This window comes from Gobio gobio (assembly GCF_949357685.1).
Source record: "Gobio gobio genome assembly, chromosome: 21".
Lineage (NCBI taxonomy): Eukaryota > Metazoa > Chordata > Actinopteri > Cypriniformes > Gobionidae > Gobio > Gobio gobio.
In genome coordinates, this window is record NC_137117.1 from 8711250 (window position 1) to 8732627 (window position 21378).

The following is a 21378-nucleotide window of genomic DNA, read 5'->3' on the forward strand; positions in this document are numbered from 1 at the left end:
GTACTTTTTTAAACATAACAGCTTAGAGCAAAACGAATTCGTCAAGTAATGTTTACCACAGACTATGGGCCCTATTTTAACGATCTGAGCACATGGTCTGAAGCGCATGGCGCAGGTGCACTTTTGTCCGTATCCACTTTTGCTAGTTTAACGACAGAAAAAAAACGGTCAATGCATCAGGCACATGATCCAAAAGGGTTGTCCCTAGTTTCTTATTGAGTCATGGGTGTGTTTTGGGCAGTCTCATCTCCCATTCTCTTTAAAAGCCTGTGGCATTCGCACCATGGCAGATTCGCTATTTTGCGAGCGGATAGACTGAACGCTTCTCCAGAGAGGAATCCTTTTATTTTTCATTTTTAAAAATGTTTGTGTACTGCTGCGTACGCGTTTTGTGCACATATTACCAGTGTTGGGGAAAGTTACTTTGAAAAGTAATGCATTACAATATTGCGTTACTCCCTTAAAAAGTAACTAATTGAGTTATGACGTTACTTTTTCTCACCTGGGCTGGGCTTGTTTTTGTTTGTTTTTTATAACAAAAAAGTTATATTTTTGTATTTTGTCTTCATACCAAATTTGAAATAAGCCCCAGGCTGAGGTAAAAATGCAAACTCGCGCATGAACAGTAGAGGGCGCAGCTCTGCTGCATTCTGGATAATGGTAGAATAGGATGCAGGAGAAAAAAGTTTTTACCAATAAAAACCAAAAATCTAGTCATTTTCATCATCAAAGGTCAGCAGCAAGACATTGGTAAATTAAATATAAAGGTAGATTAAATGCATACAAATAGTTGTTTTTTTTAAACATTTAATTATTGGAGGTTTGCATAGTACTCTGATTTTGCATTTGACTGATTTTATTCATTTTGAGGAGCACAGAATCTTTATTGTGCAAGTGAGATAAATAAATGCTCTCATTTAGTCTAGAACTACAATAACCCTCATGTTCACACACACACACGCCTCTGCACTTATTTTTCCCAACATGGGGGCAGGAGAGCTGTCAGTCAAATTAATGTGAAAAAGTAACTCAGATATTTTGTTGTAAATTTGAAAAGTAATGCGTATCTTTACTAGTTACTTGGAAAAAGTAATATTATTACGTAACTCAAGTTACTTGTAATGCGTTACCCCCAACACTGCATATTACTAACACACCCTTTAAATAACACAATAAATACTGCACTATTGACTTTAGAGCAGGTTTTTTGTTGGTCAATGGTGCAGTCGATTTCAGTTCCTCAAAATAGCAACACGCCAACAATGCTCATGAACACACCTGGTTTTCAGACCAGCACACCCATGGGCGAACAGATGGACGCGAGTGCATTTGCTATTTAAACAACGTGGCGCTGGACGTGAAAATGATAACTGTGTTGGACTGAAACTAGCAAAAAACTATTATTGCGCCAGGTGTATGATAGGGCCCCATATTTCACTCATAAATTCATAAAACCATAGGAAAACCACTGGCAAATTATTCTTTCATGTGGACTATTTAAGTGGACTAATGTAGGGAATAGTGAATGAGGGTATAGGGGCGATTTCGAAAACAGCCTAGGATTTATCTTCTGCTCATCAGCAGCAGATGCTGCTTACCTGATGTGTTTTCTAACGATTTGCTCCCAAAGGTCAAGATAAGTGATACTACTGAGAGTTTATATGTGCCTGCTTCTAAAACATCAGAGTTGAATGAGGTTCTCTAAAGCTTCACCCTGGCAGTCCATTCTGATTATTTGTCTATAACAAATGCGGGTGTAACAACCACCACCTTTAGCATATTCATACTAAAAAACAAAAAACTTCAATTTTCATGCGAACTTAAAAGTGAGAAGGTGCGGTTCACGATATTTTGGGCTCATTTTCAGCATTTGGATGCTGTGTGTACATGGCCCTAGTAGACTGACAAAGCTGCAAAGCATTATGGGGCCGTCCACTATTGTCCATCTGTCCTAATGTATGTCGTAGTCTGTGACTCTTGACCTTTACATATTTTTGTGGGGGTCGTGTTGCTGATGGTCCCAGCTGACGGTTTTACTGCTGATCTGATTCAGCAGGGGAGCCTCACAGCTACACGCTGGATGTATTATGCTCTATAATCGCCAAAACTCTCATCTTACACTAAATCTTTTTGCCTCTCTTACTCAAACACACATGTCCACTCTGGCCCAAGCCCATATTGATTACGTCTCTCTCTGACAAGCACACACTTGATCCTCCGCACCTTGCATATCCTGTGTGGCGTGACCACACCTTGCCCTGCTCCATTTCCCAGGATTCTCTCTTCCTGTGTCCACCCATTCCCGTGATAGCTGGGTGTTGGAAATGTGAAATGTGACTATCAATGTATGAATGTTCACCACGCTACTCAACACACACACACAAACATACGCATGTTCCGTTTCCATGTGTTATAGGCAAAATTATTTTTATACTGTACAAAATGTTATATTCTGTCCCCTACCCCTAAACCTACCCCTTCACTGAAAACCATCTACATTTTTACATTTTCAAGAAAACTGCGCACTGAATGATTTATATGGGGATATTTATATTGTTTTCATGGGCACCAAAAAATTCTCCTTGTGGGGACATTTTGTCGCCTTATCATAGGGTATAGGACCACACACACACACACACACACACACACACACACACACTATCAGATATGCATCACCAATTGAACACAACTCCATTTCACTATAAATCAACAAAAACACCCAATACAAACATAATACACATATCTCCTCAACACACACACACACACATATACAAATACTTTATCTTTCTCTAATACGCACATCTGCTCGCACACACTTTTTGTCTGTTTAAAATGTTGACGCTAAACTTGACAATAGGCACGTCTACATTTGGAAAAATAGTTCATACTTCGCAACCAAATTTATGAATTATGTAATACACTTCTGTTCAAAGGCTTGCGGTCAGTAGTGCTTTTAAAGAAATAGTAAAGACATGTAAAATTTTACAAAATATTGTTGCAAATAATTACGGTAAAAAAAGTAATATTATTAAGTTTTATTTCATAATTCTGCTGTGTTTTCTGTACTGTGTATTGTGTTTTCCTTTATTAAAATAATGCATACTTAGTGAGCTTCTTTAAAAAAGATTTAAATAAACCAGTGAACGGTAAATCAGGGGGCGGGGTGGGTGTATGTTATTATGTTTTTTTTTAAAGTGTGTGTATGTTATTATGTCCAGGTGTATTTTATTCAGTAAGTGTGTATGTGTTTGTGGTGTGACAGAAGTGCTGTGTGTTTTCAGTGTGCTATAAGTAAATATATGCGTGTGTCCATGTTAAATGAGTTCCAGGTGTGTAACACATGAAAGGCATTCATTTGTTTATCCCAGTCCATCTTCAGTGTGTGTGTGTGTGTGTGTGTGTGTGTGTGTGTGTGTGTGTGTGTGTGTGTGTGTGTGTGTGTGTGTGTGTGTGTGTGTGTGTGTGTGTGTGTGTGTGTGTGTGTGTGTGTGTGTGTGTGTGTGTGTGTGTGTGTGTGTGTGTGTGTGTGTGTGTGTGTGTGTGTGTGTGTGTGTGTGTGTGTGTGTGTGTGTGTGTGTGTGTGTGTGTGTGTGTGTGTGTGTGTGTGTGTGTGTAATGGGGATCTCTAGTTTCTGTAAACATACAGATGTATGTTCATGCCTGAGGCATTATTCTGTCTCTCTCTGAATGTATCAGCTCTTCATTAGTCTCTTCAAAAACACAATAACTGTAGGCAGCCCCTCCAACAGCACTTTGTATTACACACTTGCACGGTTTTGCTGCCATCCAGTCCTAATTAGGAAAGTCCTACATCAGGAGTGTCCAATCCTGCTCCTTAAAGGGCCACCTTCCTGTAGAGCGTGTGTGCCCTTCAAGTGGAGTCGAAAATATCTTGTAATAAATAAATATATATATATATATATATATATATATATATATATATATATATATATATATATATATATATATATATATATATATATATATATATACTACACATCTAAATGTTTTAGTTGGCCAAATTGAATTTCTGAGAATTAAATTGCATCAATTCACAGAAATTAAATTTGGCCAACTAAAAAATTTAGATGTGATCTGTCACTTGAAAATGCTCAATTGGAGACCTGAGTTTTTTTTACAGTCTTTCTACTTCAAAATTTCTTTGTAATTATTTGTGAAATTTACTAGCATTTTCAAAATAAACCCTACATCAAATTTTCACAATATAATTATTTTTGTTTTGTTTAGATTACTTCCACGTTATGTTTATAACTTGAATGTGTGAAGTGTCATAATATCGAATGCCCTATTGGGAGGAACGAGTTTGATATATAGGCCAATTTCATATGCTTTTCCATTTTCACTTGCTGACAAAATCTGAAAGCTACAGAGTCCTTCACATGACATGCGGAAAACAAACAAGATAGTGTGGCCACAAATTAAGAATTGTGGTAAAAACTTTAGTTTAGGGTCAAATTCTCACTATTAACTAGTTAATTGGCTTTGATCATATTCTACATCCCTTAAAGAGCACCTATCATGGAATTTTGAAATGTACCTTTCATGTAGTGTGTAACATAGATCTAAGTGAACAAAAACATCCTGCAAAGTTTGAAATATGACAGTGCACCGTATATATAGTTATTTTCTTTCAAAAGTAAGAGTGGATTCTGAGTCATTTTTAAGAATCGTTAGAAGACCGAAGCTTTTTCTCTGACTAGATGACGTCAACTTGTCAAGTTATTTGAATACGATACGCCCACTTATTGCGCTCCAAGACGCCAGTGAAAACTAGAAAACATCATGGAGACAAGACGCTAGTGAAAACTAGAAAACATCATGGAGACAAGACGCTAGTGAAAACTAGAAAACATCATGGCCACGAGACGCCAGTGAAAACTAGAAAACATCATGGAGACGAGACGCCAGTGAAAACTAGAAAACATCATGGAGACAAGACGCTAGTGAAAACTAGAAAACATCATGGAGACGAGACGCCAGTGAAAACTAGAAAACATCATGGAGACAAGACGCTAGTGAAAACTAGAAAACATCATGGCCACGAGACGCCAGTGAAAACTAGAAAACATCATGGAGACGAGACGCCAGTGAAAACTAGAAAACATCATGGAGACGAGACGCCAGTGAAAACTAGAAAACATCATGGCGAAGAGACGCTGTGTTCTGAAGTGCGACTCAAAAGCAAACTTTTCTTCTGCCGAAGGATGAGCATTTGAAGACTAAGTGGCTTGAAGACAAACCATACATCGTCGCGATTGTGTGTTTATTATCTTCAAATGTCTCTATTTGCATCTTTTCGCGATCTCAGGAAGCTTTTATGATGGACTTCTATTATGGCACATGGTATCTTTTTCGTCTGTCTGTACCATATATGGACTACATGTGCACAGAGCGCCCTCCGGCTGCCAGGATGAATTGAAAACAACACATAAGAGACTCAATCGCTCATGATTAGGCTACATCTGCGCATTTTGAGGAAGTATTGAATAAAAAATACTCCTCTGTTTAGAAATTTGACACAGACATATGAGAATCTATCAATATGTCTCCTCATCTGCACACTTTTGAACTAAAAGCCCTGAGGGATGTTGATTTGTCGCGAGTCTTCGTGAGGAGAATAGAGGAGTTTTTTTATGAATGAGATCAGCTGAGGCTCATATTACAATCAAACGGTACCGACGCGGTTTTCATATTCATAACTCCTGACACATATTAACAAATTACTGTCACTTTAAGACTTTGATGGCCATTCCGTTTCCGAAAATATCTGCACAGACTATACCAATCACAACTGACTGGGTCATCGGACCAATCACCGCAGAATAGCGTCACGTAAAGGCGGGGTTTTGAAAAGTGAATCACTAAAGGAATCATTTGAGAATCGCTGTCAAAACAGGTAAAAATAAATGCATATTATAAGAAAACTAAAGTCTTTTTTGTCATTGCATGCATGCAAAACTGTTGTTGGGGACTTCGAAAACAATATTTGAAACATTTTAAATGCCATAATAGGTGCTCTTTAATTCTACCAAATACCTAAACTTAATGACTACCTTACTAACTATTAATAAGCAGTAATTAGTGGTTTATAGAGGCAAAAGTCGTAGTTAATAATGAGAATTGGACAGTAAACTAAAGTGTGACCAGAATGTGTTCCCATGACTTATATGTTTGATTCATTCATTTTAATATTGTTGCATCTTTTTCTATATCTTGGTTTATATTACATTGTGAGGACTAAATGTCCCCACAAGGATAGTAAAACCTAAAATCACCTTCATTTTGGGGACCAGCCAGTGGTCGCCACAAAAGAAATGGATTATTAATCATAAGTGATATTTTTGGAAAATGCACAAATGCTGTAAGTCCTGTGTGAAGGGTAGGTTTAGGGGTAGGGTTAGTGTGACACCGTGTCTACACCGAACGCGAGCGGCACGATGCGACGCAACAAAAGACAATATAACCCATTATAATCCGTGATGTTGTCTACACTGTATACGGCGTGAAACGAATCATGACACGTCAAATCCGCCGACAGTAAACTGATGTCTCGTTCTATTCATGACATACTGACATCAAAGACAAATGCTTTGCAATGGTCGCTAGATATATTTTAGCTGTTGCGGCGCGACGTGTCAACGGTCGCATCCGGTGTAGACACTGTAAGGGGAGAGAATATACATGTTATACAGTATAAAAACCATTACGTTTTTGAACTATGGAGAGTCCCCACAAAGATAGTGAACCAGACGTGTGTGTGTGTGTGTGTGTGTGTGTGTGTGTGTGTGTGTGTGTGTGTGTGTGTGTGTGTGTGTGTGTGTGTGTGTGTGTGTGTGTGTGTGTGTGTGTGTGTGTGTGTGTGTGTGTGTGTGTGTGTGTGTGTGTGTGTGTGTGTGTGTGTGTGTGTGTGTGTGTGTGTGTGTGTGTGTGTGTGTGTGTGTGTGTGTCTGTGTGTTGTCTCTCTGCATGTCATGTACGGAGGGAAAAAAACTGGCCATGATTTGATCTGGCCATCCGTTCCCACATTTTATAAATGTGTTACCACGATTTATTAATTAGTTCTCTCGTTTTAGGTAAATCATTGATACGTTGTACTAATTTGCTCCCATAATTCATTCATTTATTGATGGACATTATTTAACTAAATTAGAATGAGGAAACAAATTAGTTAAACATAGCCAGGATTGAACTAAAATGAGAAAATGAATTAATAAGTTGTGGGTACTGGGTACTAAATCTTAATTTGTGTCCATGATTTTTATTTTATTTTTTTATCATGTCTGGGGCTCTGTACTAACAAAATGGTGGGAAAAGTGGGAAATTTGAATTTTTTTTAGTCGGACAAACTTGTCACCTCATGAAGCAATTCTTTGAGTCAATGTTTCTGTGTCTGTCTTTCTGGTCAAAAACATGCACTTTTCAGGAAAATCAACATACAAATGAATTACTTAATGCCATCTCTACTTATTAAATTAAGCAATAAAACAATTTCACACATCACCTTTAGTTATTATTTAGCTTTTGCCATAACTCTGGTAATTTGCACTCATCTGTATGTTTACCGTTCTCTGTCTTACAGGAGAAGCCGTATAAATGCAGCGAGTGCAACAAGGCCTTCAGTCAGAAGCGCGGTCTGGATGAACACATGCGCACACACACAGGAGAGAAGCCCTTCCAGTGCGACGTGAGTTACACACGCAAACCACATTGCATAATGTTGCATTCTGACACACAAACACAGGGTCTTTTTATGTCTGATTCTGGCTGGCTATCACACAACTGCTCCCGACGCACCGCAGCCACATCCCAGTGGAAGAGCAGAGAGAGAGCGGTGGCTTGTGGGTAGTGTGTGACGTTCAGCGGGGTTTAGTCTTAGACCGCTGGAAGAGCTAAAGCCGGGCTTGAGTTTAACCCTGTGGCCCACGCTGAGTCCACATAATCAGCACCGTGACGTGCATCGGACCACGAACCAGAACGCCCCACATAAACCAGCACACACTCAAGCTGTCTGTCTGCATGTGTGTGTGAGGGTGTTACTGTGGTGTCAAAGCCGCAGTGGAAGGACGTCCTGCCAGGCGGACACAAGGACGAAACCGCCCTGCACAAACTGACCCATTTCTGACCTTAAGACACACATAATCAGACCGGCCCCGCTCCAGAACACACCAGTTGTGAGCTCTTCTTATCTTGTCACTGTTCCTGAAAAGGCGTTGGTCTCCATTCTACGTCATTTCGGAAGACTTTGAATGTGATTTCAGCAAATACAACATGTTCTTGGAATTTGATCACCATCAGATTTGAGGAACAAGTTTTATGTCAAGTTTATGCTTACAACCTGGGTTAGGTGCTTCTACATCAGTGTTATTCACCATCATTTCCCTCTGATTTTGGGAGAAGTTATAGGGTAGGGTTAGGTGTAGGGGTAGAGAACGGGTCATATGACGGTTCTAAAAAGAACATGATTTTGTGTAATTGGTTTAATGCAATGTGTTTACGTGGTTTTAGGTTAAAAAGTCATTATTTTACACATACCGTACATTATTGTTGCTCCTCTATGCCCCGCCTTTCTGAAACAATTGTGCTGCTCTATGCACTCTTCCAGATTGAAAGGAGACATTTTGAATAATGTACTTGTCTCTTTTTTCCATGCAATTACACGAAATGAGGACTAGAGCTTTCAAGATTCAAAGAGGCACCACAAACAAGCACAATAAAAGTTGTCCATATGAATCAAAGTCTTCTGAAGTCATAATGTAGGGTTGTGTTAGGAACGGACCTAAAAAGATTTCGTTCTTCACTAATAATTTTCTCCTGCAGTGAGAGACAAATGTATTGCTCACTGTAAGTCAATGTTAGTTAATGCATAGTCTCGCATAGCCAGAGCTTCAGACTGACAGCAGAAGATTTGGACTCCACTTTCATTGGTCAAGGACCGCCAAAGAGGCGTTTGAGGGTGTGAAAATGTAAAGTTGATGTCCCTATAATAACAGACCAGCATGAATCTACACATTATTCAATCAAGAATGTTGTGCAAGTTTACTGCAACAATAGAGCCGCAAGCTTCACATACTTTAGAAAATCCAGCGTTTAGTTCATCCTGGTAAGCGCCCGTTGTCACAGTTGTAAACACGACGGCGTTCTTCTTCCACGAGGGAGTTTGGAATCACGGCATTTGTTTCCAGGAGAACCATTAGAGAACACAACACGCCTCTAACGGACATCCTGTAGAATCCAACCAATCAAACGACGACTTTGAAACTCCTGAAGTGTTTCCATATACATCAGACGTTCAGCCAACGCTCCGTGGGCGTGACGTCTGAGGTTGAGACTGGTTAATGCATTAACATTACTAGGAGCTTATATAAATATTAGCACTGTAGCATTAGTGCCCTGTACAAAACTTGCCACCATGGTTTTTTTTTTATTTACTTACCAGATTGTGTTTTATTAACGCCTACACCTACCCCAACCCTAAACCTACCCTTTAACGTGGGACGTGGTGTGATGATATCACCGTTTCACAAAATATATACGGATTGGCTGTACACACGGAAACGCAAGGGTGTCGGTTTCAGATTTATCCACTCTGGGACCCGTTTTCAGGCTTCTAAAATGCCGGATCCGTCTATACAGCTAAACTCGTCTCCGTGTGGACGGGGCCTAATGGTGCGTTCACACTAGAGCCCTGCGCAGGACTGTTTTCTTCATCCCGCTCCCGCCCGCACCCGCCGAATTTCTGACCATTACCGCCCGCTCCCGCAACGTATGTGTTACAGCTCCCGCAATATGTATGTCCACTCCCGCCCGCACCCGCAAAACTCTGAGAATTTATTCCCGCACAACAATAGAGATGCATTGATTTTGTGTCTTCTCCCATCCCGCAGGAAAAAAAAAACATGTATTTGTATTGATATTATTAAAGAGATTCATGGGGTTGTTTGTTTCGTTTCCCTGGCCTGCATGTAAAAAAAAAAAAAAAAAGACAAATACATTCAAATATAATTTCATTTTTATCAAAAACTTTGCACATAAAAATAGACTGCTTTGCAAAACAGAAAACAGAAAAACAGATTGAGAAACAAAAAACAGATCCCAATTCGTCGGTCAGTTCCGACGTACATCGAACGTGACCGACTGAAAGGGAACCTGAGAAAACATGCTTCAACAGAACGTAATGTGAACACAAAATAGCAAACGGACATTTAGAAACAATCCATTTCCACTCACTAAACTTCTATGTATTGTTTGTCAAAAACACCAAACAGTCAACTTGACCTGCAGGGAGTGCTGAGCGTTTTTGGTGAGGTATGATCAAGTAGCTATGTATTTGGCAGCTGCACAATATGTGGATACATATAACGTTATACCGCATGATTTTGCCTACCAAAACAATTGAGAAACTTCTCCAAATGTCAGACTTTCCTTGCTTAGCTTTTGTGCTGTAAATACCTCTTTTGAGGTTCTTTTCTACATCATCTATTGACATCTTCTCCATCATGTCGTTAGGCAACCTCCCTATCCCGCCGATTCCCGCTGTGTTTTTTTTAGCCGCCCATTCCCGCCTGCAGCAAAATTCAAACCGCCCGCTCCCGCGAGATTTGCGTTGGGTCCCGCGGGACTCAATCCCAATGCAGCCCTCTAGTTCACACCAGACGCGAATGATGCGAATAAATTGCGCTATTCGCACAAAGTTGGACGCTTGAACATTTTGAGTTTACTCGAGTTTACTCATTCACACGTGAAATTCACTTCATTCGCGCGTGACATTTGCGTCATGGGAGGGGTTTGCTTTTTTTCATGTAGAGCTTATTATACCTTTTACTTATACTTTTGTATTATTGATCATACATAAACTTGCATTTAACAAAAAGAGACTGGGTTGTGTTTCATGTCATTTAATGTTATCACAGTGATAATCACTGGCACACTTGTCTGAACCACATATTAATATATGATTAATATAAACCAGATTTTCTCCTCATTGTTGTCACTACTAGAGCAAGCTCCTGATTGGTTAACGCGTCAAGCGCTCAATTCGCGCGTCATTCGTGCGAATCGCGTCTTTGCATTGACTTAAAATATAAATCACTCGCGCGCGAAACGCTTCATTCGAGTCTGGTGTGAGCGCACCATAACGTGTTCTAAATAGTTCTTTAGTACAATGCTTAGTTGCTCTTTAATTTTCTTTTCTTTTCATCTATGAGATGAAAACTGTAAATGTGATCACTAACAGAATTGGCACTCCGACCATGATTTGATTGTGCTACAGATGTGAATGATTCCTCAAATCACATCGCTTGTTGAGGAGAAGTGTGCTGTTACTCTTCTTCACCGTTAGACTTACTATATAACGCTTTATTATTGTTCTCTTTCAGGCAGTGCGTGAATCAGAGAGCAATATAAAGATACACACACATAAACGGTCTGAAATGCTTTGCCAGCAGTGAACACACTCCGCAGGAGACTCTTGACGAATCTAAACACACACTCACACAGAGCAGTCTCTACACATACATTTCACCGAAGTAAATGAGAAACATCCCCGTGTATTTATTTGATTTCAATGGCAAGCTGCAAGCATGTCTTTCTACGTTTTGACTGTTTTAAAGACCATAAGAGAATGAAATTGGCTGTTTCCTCGTTTTTTTCTCTCCGCATTTGACGTGACTAGTCTTTTAAGCCTGGACTGATTTGGTCTGAAATCTGGCGCTCTGATGACGGTTGTTAGAATGGCTTCCATTGATGATGGCAAATTATTCCGGCACTTCTTTCATGCGCAGTATTTTTGAAGTGCGACGTGCCAGAAACCATCTATACTCCAAATTCATTTATTATTGACTCGCTTTCTCTGAGTATTTGACTGCATTTGAAGTGGTTTGCGGGGTGGTCACGTCTGTCTTTCACGGCTCCTGTTGAAGTTAAAGAAAAGGAACTTTGTGGTGTTATTTTGTGAAATGTCAAAATGACGATTTGAACATTTTGAAACACTTAAGCGTTTATCACGGCACTTCTGCTCTAAAGGAATTGTATTGGCTTAGATCTTGTTATTCTGTTGTGTTTCCATACACATGAAAATGGAGTGAAAAATTAGTAAATTTTAGCAGAAAGAATATACTAAAGTGTGAATGTTTTTGGACACTTATTTGCATGTTAATTACAGTTAAATAAAAATATATTATAGTTTAATATAACAAACTAAATATATTTGTAATTACACATTTGTAGTAATAAACGTGCAATCTAGTATATTAAAAATATATTAAGATTACATTTAACGAATATCACTCTAGACCTTCATTTGTGTTCTGAAGATGAACGGAAATCTTGTGTGTTTTGAGGAATTAATAACAGAATTTAAATTTTTGGTTGAACTATCCCTTTAAACAAGTTTGTTCTTATTAAAATAAAAGCGCACTAGGGGTTCTAGGACTTGTCGTGTTTGGGTGTTTGCTTGTTCTAAATCTCTCTTTCCCCAAATTGCATTCGAGTGTATTTGTGTTTAATTGTTTTTGTATGGTGTCCTGCAATGGCTATTTTGTAACGGAATTAAACAAATGTGACAGTAGAGTGAAACTTGAGCGCGTTGTGTTCACAAAGAACTTTACAACTGAACCACACTGCGTGTGCTGTGGACATCTGAGAGGGTCTGGGTTTGTTTAGCGTGTTCACACATGCTCCGAGACCCCTGAAATGAATGCAAGTGTTGGCGAGAAGCTGACTGAAGCTGAAGTTGGCATAAAAGAAAACTTCATGTCAATGCAAGCAATATATATCTGTGGAGATTTGCTATCTTTTATTTTCTCATTCACGTCATCTCAGCTGCAGAAAAGTTTCCAACAAGTTGACTCCTAAAAATGAGTAAAGTCAATGCAGTACACAAACATGCAATTGGATACTGCATGGCAGTATGGCCAACATCTTGTATGACAGGTTGATTAATTTGATGCCACAGTAACAATATATTACCGTTTAGTTATTTTTATCTGAAAATTCACCCCAAAATGATTTATAAATGATACACTACCATTATACACTACCAGTAGAGTTTTTTAAAAGAAGAAAGTAATACTTGAATTCAGCAAAAATGCCTTAAAGGATTCGTTCATCTTCAGAACACAAATGAAGATATTTCTGATGAAATCCGAGAGCTCTCTGACCTCCATAGACAGCTACGCAACGACCACTTTCAAGGTCCAGAAAGGTATAAAAGACATCGTTAAAATAGTCCATGTGACTCCAGTGGTTCAACCTTAATTTTATGAAGCCACGAGAATACTTTTTGTGCGCAAAAACAAACAAAATAACGACTTTATTCAACAATTTCTTCTAGCCTGTGTCAGACTCTTACGCTGTTGACGCAGTGTAAACAGTATAGCACTTCCAGAACGCCGGCTTACCATTGGCTGGCGCTGTTCACGTGAGCACCACGACGCATGCACACGAGTTGCTCTGCCGTAGAACTAGGAAACACTGCACTGTTTACACTGCGCCAACAGCGTAATGGTGATGATACACAGGGCAACTTTTTGAGCAATGATACTAGGCAATGTTGCCGTCAACGGGCAACCAGGTAAGACACCCAGTCAAGGGCCCATGACTGATCTGAAGTATCCAGATAGAAATTTGTTGCCCATTCCCAATGGGAAAGTGGCCAAGCAACATAGCTTTGTAACATTGCCCAGCAACATTGCTCAAAAAAGTTGCCCCATGTATCATCACCTTAAGAGTCTGACACAGGCTAGAAGAAATTGTTGAACAAAGTCGTTATATTGTATCCTCAGCGCTTCATAAAATTAAGGTTGAACCATAGGAGTCACATGAGGTTCCCTTTCAGTCGGTCATGTTCAACATATGTCGGACGTCACCAACGAATTGGGATCACTTCTAGGAGCCCCTATCAGCTTCGAGATATAGAGAACGGGCCAATGGCCATTGGCGTGCGAGATTTGCATCTCGCGCTCCGCCCCGCACCACGGGTATAAACAGGAAGCGAGAGCAGCGCACTATTGTCATTCACTTCGGAGCCGAACACGGTGTCGATGAAGGAGACTGTTCCTGCTTCAGCAGAGAGAGAAAGAGAGAGAACGCGAGAAGAGGCTTCTTTGATTGCTGGGAGGGAGGCACGATCAGCGGCGGCCTCAAGCTCACTAATACACTGATAAACTGCTGCACTGTTTGGTCTGTTGGTTCTGTGAGGGCGTTCCCAACTGTGAGTGCATACAAAGGCTGCACACTTATCTCCTGTGTTTTGCCGCGGTCGCTCCTGGGTGCTTCAGCACATTTAAAGGGTAACTTCAGTGATTTAGCATTAAGCTTTGTATTTAAATTGGGTCATTTATGCAGTAGAAATGTGAAATTATTTTTGAATTTGGTGCCTTCTAGACTGAGAAAAGACAGAAAATGTATTGTGGATAAAATACAACAACTCCCAGAATGCACTTGCTTTGCTGCCCTACGAGGCCACTCCATACACCATCGTTTTGATCTTCATACATAGTAATACAATCATTTCGTTCAGTTAGAGAATAAACACAACAATTAAAAACTGAACGTGTCTTCAAAAAAGTGAACGTGTTCAATAAAGTGTGAGTGAGCCGAACGAAAGTCACGGCACAGACGCAGCAGTGTCAGATTTCATTCAGCACGAAGAGCTGAGCAGAGCTGAGGTAACGTTAAGCGCCAGTCTGGCACGTTTTCAGATCGCATATGGAAGCTAAACTATCACAGGAATTCACTTTACTCTGCACCGCGCTCCGTTATTATGATTGTCCGTGCGGCCGTATGTGTCTTACATTCTGAGCGTGAGATCTCTCCCCTATGGGCGGGTTGATAACATGCGGAACAGCTCCATCTGGTGGCTGTAGTCTTTAGCCTCTGGCCAAAAAATCCTCCGATGACGCAAAATGATGATATTTGCGTCATCGGAGGAATTTTTCCAGAAATAAAATGCATAATTCTCTCGTCTAAGGGGCATATGAGGGGGGAAAGTACCATCATTTGAATATACTACCGGGTTTCTACTGATACAAAGCCTAATGCTAAATTACCCTTTAAAAGAGCTTTTCTTCTAAAAGACAGCGCGGGTGTGACACTGCGTCTTTTTCAAGACGTCATTCCACCCGTGAGTTTCTGGATGCGGTTGTTTCCTGTCCTGACGGCCACGATCCCTCTCGCATAAGCATGTTGAGACTGCGTTCATGGGTGATCCATGTTCTCTCAGAGAACGGGATCACGTCGGCACTGTTCGTCTCCCCTCATGAGGGTTTGAGTGTTCAGCGCACCGTGTGCTGTCGAGCGCCAGCAGAAGGGAAAGGCTGTCTCCAAGCAGAGGATGGCCCACTGGATAGTGGATGCCAACGCCTTGCCGTATGAACCCAAGGCGTACCCTGCCCGCTCGGGTTGAGGGCCCACTCCACTAGGAGTGTGGCTTCTTCCTGGGCGTTGGCTAGTGGTGCCTCGCTGACAGATATTTGTAGAGCTGCGGGCTGGGCGACACCTAACATGTTCGCTAGATTCTATCGCCTCCGTGTAGAGCCGGTTTCTTCCTGTGTGCTCGATTCAAATAGCCAGTAACACCGAAGTGACCGTTCTTTTGTCGGCTTGCTGCGCCATTTCCCTCCTCATGGACCGGATACGTGTGCTTGTATGCTCCAGTCGAGTTCCCCAGATTGGCGAAACCTGTCGAGTTCCTCCGCAACCCGCGGCAGTCGGACGTGGGGGAGCGTCCGACTCCTGGTCTAACACTCGTATGCATTGGTGGAACTTTTGTTAGGCTGGGTTCCATATGTTGTGACCCCCACGGGGGCCCCATATGTGTATTCTTCCACAGTACAGCTCCCTATGGCGAGCCCGTGTCTTTCCCTTCGCAGAGCTCGCTCTGCCGTCCCTGTGCGTTGTTGTTCCCCGCCTACAGTGGCCGGGAACACCCCTGGGACTCCCGTATGTTGCACAGCCTGCGGCCAGTCCATATGTGTATTTTCCACATGATACCTCCCTACCGGTAGGATGTGACTTCCGCAGCGGCCCCTCGGGGCACACTTTCCCAGCGTTATCCAATAAGTCTGCTGAGTGGGTCTTGCGTAACAGCAACAGTGACTCTCCCTGCGTGAGTTTCCCGCCATAAAAAGGCGGGGTCTGAGGGGCTTTCGCGGGGCGCTGGAAGTGGTTGTAACTGTGGCGTTTTCCATAGAGAATTCGTCGGTGACGTCCCGTCGCCACAGTTGCTGTACAATCACTGCATGGCCGAGTCACTAGTTCGGCTCCTCCGTGAAAAACAAAGGTGCGGTGTATATACCCGTAGTGCGGGGCGGAGCAAGAGATGCAAATCTTGCACGCCAATGGCCATTGGCCTGTTCTCTATATCTCGAAGCTGATAGGGGCTCCCTGAAGGGATCCCAAATCGTCGGTGATATCCGACGTACGTCTCCGTTCCCTCCTTCAGGGAACGAGGGTTACCATACGCAACCGAGACGTTTTTACTACCTTTCTGGGCCTTGAAAGTGTTAATTAAACAGCTGTCTATGGAGGGATCAGAGAGCCTGAACGAAGGTCTTACGGGTTTGGAACAACATGAGGGTAAGGAATTAATGACAGAATGTTCATTTTTGGGTGAACTATCCCTTCAAATTGATCAAAATTGACAGTAAAGACATTTAAAATGCTACAAAAGATTTTTATTTCAAATAAATGCTGTACTTTTGAACATTGTATTCATAACATGATTTCTGAAGGATCATGTGACACTGAAGACTGGAGTAATGATGCTGAAAATTCAGCTTTGATGATTTTAGAATTTTAGATTTTTACAATATTACTAATAAAATAATACAAATCCAGTTAGGAATACAAATTAATATTAAGGTTATTTGTAATTAAAAAATAAAAATAAAGTTGCTACATTGCTTGGCTGCCAAGTTCCAGTGTTGCAACCATAAATTACTTCTACACTTCAAACACAAATCTACGAAGACTGCAATTCAGTTTTCCATTCTACAGTTGTTGTCTTTTTTTTATCTTGCCATGAAGGTTTATTTCTACTCTCACATGGCCAGCATACAAGCATCCGGACATCCTGTGCCCACAGCCATTAATATCTGCAGTTCATGCGAGACTAATAAGTCGTCAATCAAGGCGTTACATTTATTTTCATGCTGTTTAAACAAAAAATTACACTCATTTCATGAAGAAAGTGACAGCTGCAATATCTCTCACTGTCTCTTCATGGAGATAAAGAATATTGAGTGTTCTTGAGGAGATAAAATTGATTTACCATGTGAAATGGATGTGTGTTCTATTGGTGATGCATATCTGATGGTGTGGGTGTGTGCGTGTGTGCGTGTGTGTGTGTGTGTGTGTGTGTGTGTGTGTGTGTGTGTGTGTGTGTGTGTGTGTGTGTGTGTGTGTGTGTGTGTGTGTGTGTGTGTGTGTGTGTGTGTGTGTGTGTGTGTGTGTGTGTGTGTGTGTGTGTGTGTGTGTGTGTGTGTGTGTGTGTGTGTGTGTGTGTGTGTGTGTGTGTGTGTGTGTGTGTGTGTGTGTGTGTCATGGCACCAGGCCGCTGCTCTGACTACAGCATTTAACTGAATACCATTTACTGCTGGGTTTGGCTTCAGTTTGCCTACTGGCTGTTTTTGAGTGTCTGTTTTGTTGGCAGTGTTGTTTCCAATGGTTCTGTGTGCGTGTGTGTATGTGTCTGTGTGTGTTAGGGTCTCAACCAAAAGCAGATGGCATAGTTTGAAGAGTTCACCCTGGCTTGCAGTTCTTTGGTTGAGTTTTTATTCATTCAGTTATTGGTTGTTTGTGTGTCTGGTCTGATGTATTGAGCATTGCCTTCACATCCTCTCTGTGGTCACAGGGCATGAAGTCATACTAACACACAAAACATTACAAAATGAAGTCTGTAAACAAGCGCTGCTTCACTAGATGTCAATTCCAAAATAAAAACCTTCCTCTCATGGGTCTTTTTTTATGGGTTATGTAACATAAATCCACTTATGGCTACTAGACTAATTTATTATGTCCTGTCCTGGAAAAAAGTCTCCAAAAGTCACAGCCGCAGTGTAGGTTTGCCAGGCCATTGCTTATGCAGTGGCTAAATTGTTTTTTTTAGCATGTTGCTAGTTGGTTTCTGGATGGTTTCTAAGGTGTTTTGGGGTGTGTTCTCATACAACGACATACCTCATTGCTTAACCACCATAGTACAATGCATCACTGTAGAAATAATTAGTTAGTCAGGACTGTTTCCCGAAACTGCTCACACCTCTGTCGATTGAACCATGTTAGTTAGGACTATCTACAATGTAAGATATATTAGCAATTAAACCTACACCGATCAGGCATAACAATATGGTGAAGTGAATAACACTGATTATCTCTTCATCACGACACCTGTTAGACGGTGGGATATATTAGGCAGCAAGTGGGGAAAAAAAATCCTCAAAGTTGATGTGTTAGAAGCAGGAAAAATGGGCAAGCGTAAGGATTTGAGCGAGTTTGACAAGGGCCAGATTGTGACGGCTAGACGACTGGGTCAGAGCATCTCAGTTTGTTGTGTATGGGGCGGCATAGCCGCAGACCAGTCAGGGTGCCCATGCTGACCCCTGTCCACCACCGAAAGCACCAACAGTGGCACGTGAGCATCAGAACTGGACCATGGAGCAATGGAAGAAGGTGGCCTGGTCTGAGGAATCACGTTTTCTTTTACATCACATGGATGGCCGGGTGTGTGTGCGTCACTTACCTGGGGAACACATGGCACCAGGTGCACTATGGGAAGATGGCGGAGGCAGTGATGCTTTGGGCAATGTTCTGCTGGGAAACCTTGGGTCCTGCCATCCATGTGGATGTTACTTTGACACGTACCACCTACCTAAGCATTGTTGCAGACCTTCATGGAAACAGTATTCCCTGGTGGCTGTGGCTTTTTCAGCAGATAATGCGCCGCCACAAAGCAGAAATGGTTCAGAAATGGTTTGAGGAGCACAACAACGAGTTTGAGGTGTTGACTTGGCCTCCAAATTCCCCAGATCTCAATCCAATCGAGCATCTGTGGGATGTGCTGAACAAAACAAGTCAGATCCATGGAGGCCCCACCTCACAACTTAAAGGACTTAAAGGATCTGCTGCTAACATCTTGGTGCCAGATACCACAGCACACCTTCAGGGGTCTAGAGGAGTCCATGCCTTGATGGGTCAGGGCTGTTTTGGCAGCAAAATGGGGACCAACACAATATTAGGTGGTCATAATGTCACACTTTAGTTTGGGGTCCAATTCTTACTTTTAACTACGACTTTTGCCTCAATAAACTCCTAATTACTCCTTATTAATAGTTAGTAAGGTAGTTGTCAAGTTTAGGTATTGGGTATGATTAAGGGATGTAGAATATGGTCATGCAGAATAAGGCATTAATATGTGCTTTATAAGTACCAATAAACAGCCACTATCCTAGTAATATGCATGATAATAATCAACTAGTTTATAGTGTGAATTGGACCCTAAACTAAAGTGTTCAAGGGTTTCATTGTATTTTCTACATTGCAAAACCATTCAAATAAAGTCTGTAAATAAATACATTAATATGGTGTTATACGCATGTTATTATAAGCCAGGCTAAAAATGCAGCTCTCATTTTGTTTGGTATGTAACTGGGAGTTCCTGCTTCATTAATTTTACCCACATCAACCTGCAAAGTGCTATGTTATTTTTACTAATTTGTCCGCCAGACGAAAATTGTAAGTCACTTAAAAATAATTGACCATACAGAGGGCAAGCGGTTTGGAAAATGAATGGATGGCTTAGAAAAATAATTGACCATAGTACAAACAGTCCATGGCAGGTTTAAGTAATGTTTCATATTTGAAAAACAAATGTTGGGGAGAATCGATTTGATCCATTTTGAATGTATTAGATGGGTAAGAGTGGGCGTTACATACCATAATGTAGCCAGACCTGAATGTGATAATATTCACATTCAATATTATCCAATCGGTCACATGGCCTGTAGGATGTAAATTAAATAAATAATGTGCATGGATGAATCCTGGACAGTAAGAAAATATCTATTTACTCTCCAAGAATCCATTTCATGTTGACTTCAAACTTGGATATTAGACATTGGAAAAAACATCATCATGTTTTCTTAATGGCTTTGTGTGTTTCCAGGTGTGTGACCTGTCCTTTAGTTTGAAGAAGATGTTGATCAGACACAAACTGACCCATAATCCCAACAGACCCATGGCTGAATGCTCCCTGTGCCACAAGAAGTTCACCCGCAACGACTACCTCAAAGTCCATATGGAGAACGTCCACGGAGAGACAGAGGGATAGACGATCATACACTACACCTATACATATTCACACAAGCCATGTATAAAACCATGTATACCAAGGTATATACAACAAACACATTTTCACACGCACTGGTACGGCCACACTCGTTCCAAAGATCTGTCCTATCTACATGTACAGAACCAGTTTATTTCCTTCAGACATTTAACACATTATCGCAAGCCTGGTCAGTCTGATTAAATGGCATTTAATCATGGCTACAAATCAGACTGGAGGAAAGCATGAACATGTGCAATTGTAAAGAGCTTCATGAACAAAGTATTTCCATCATATTGACCGATTTCCTTTTTCTATAGTTTGTCCTGTTGTATGTCAATATCAGTTGTTTCCGATTTTCCACAATTGTTGAGCGATGTTGCGTGACCAAAGAACATGATGTGCCAATCTTGTTGAGAGTAAAGTTTGTTGGTTTCAAATGTTGTTTGCATTTAACTGTAATATTCAATATTCATCGTTTTATACTTTCAGCATTCAGGTTCACATGAGGTTTGTGTTTGATTGTTTTGCGATTCCAAGTTGGAAAGTTTGGATTTCCTTTGGATGAATGAATGATTGAATCGTTGATATCACTAATCTGGTCAGTCTGGTTTTTTTTCTTTAAGGTAAATAATAATTTTTCCCAACCATGTCCTGTCCGTCTGTAGGAGACATGTTGCATTGCTCTGTGGGATACAGTCGACTGTTTCTATAAAATAAAAGCACGAGACGTACTGGGGTCGGAGAAGAACACCGGAAAATGTGACAGAATGGACAATATTCGTCTGTATTTGCAATACACACGCCACGGTTCAGCTGAAACTGTTCTATTCTAGAACGTAAATAATGTGACGCGTCAACGCATTTGATGCATGTCGACGTATTTTCGTCGTCGACGTTGACACGTCGTTGCAGCCCTAGTGGCGACACATTGACGTCTTTAGACATGAAACGATCGGTTTCTGCGGGAAACCAAACAGTATTTATGTTATTTTTTTACCTCTTATCAGACGAATATCATCAGCTCTCCAGACCGC

General features: G+C 41.0%; 1 protein-coding gene across 1 annotated transcript in view; it reads left to right on the forward strand.

The window, feature by feature from the left end:
- The window catches only part of prdm5 (PR domain containing 5), a 132260-nt gene extending 111167 nt beyond the window's left edge, over positions 1–21093 (forward strand). Inside the window, exons 15-16 of the mRNA XM_079802787.1 lie at positions 7601–7705; positions 20180–21093. Of these exons, the coding sequence (XP_079658913.1) occupies positions 7601–7705; positions 20180–20344 (270 nt within the window). The 3' untranslated portion in view covers positions 20345–21093. The remainder of the gene's footprint in view (positions 1–7600; positions 7706–20179) is intronic.
- The last annotated feature ends 285 nt before the right edge of the window (positions 21094–21378 follow it).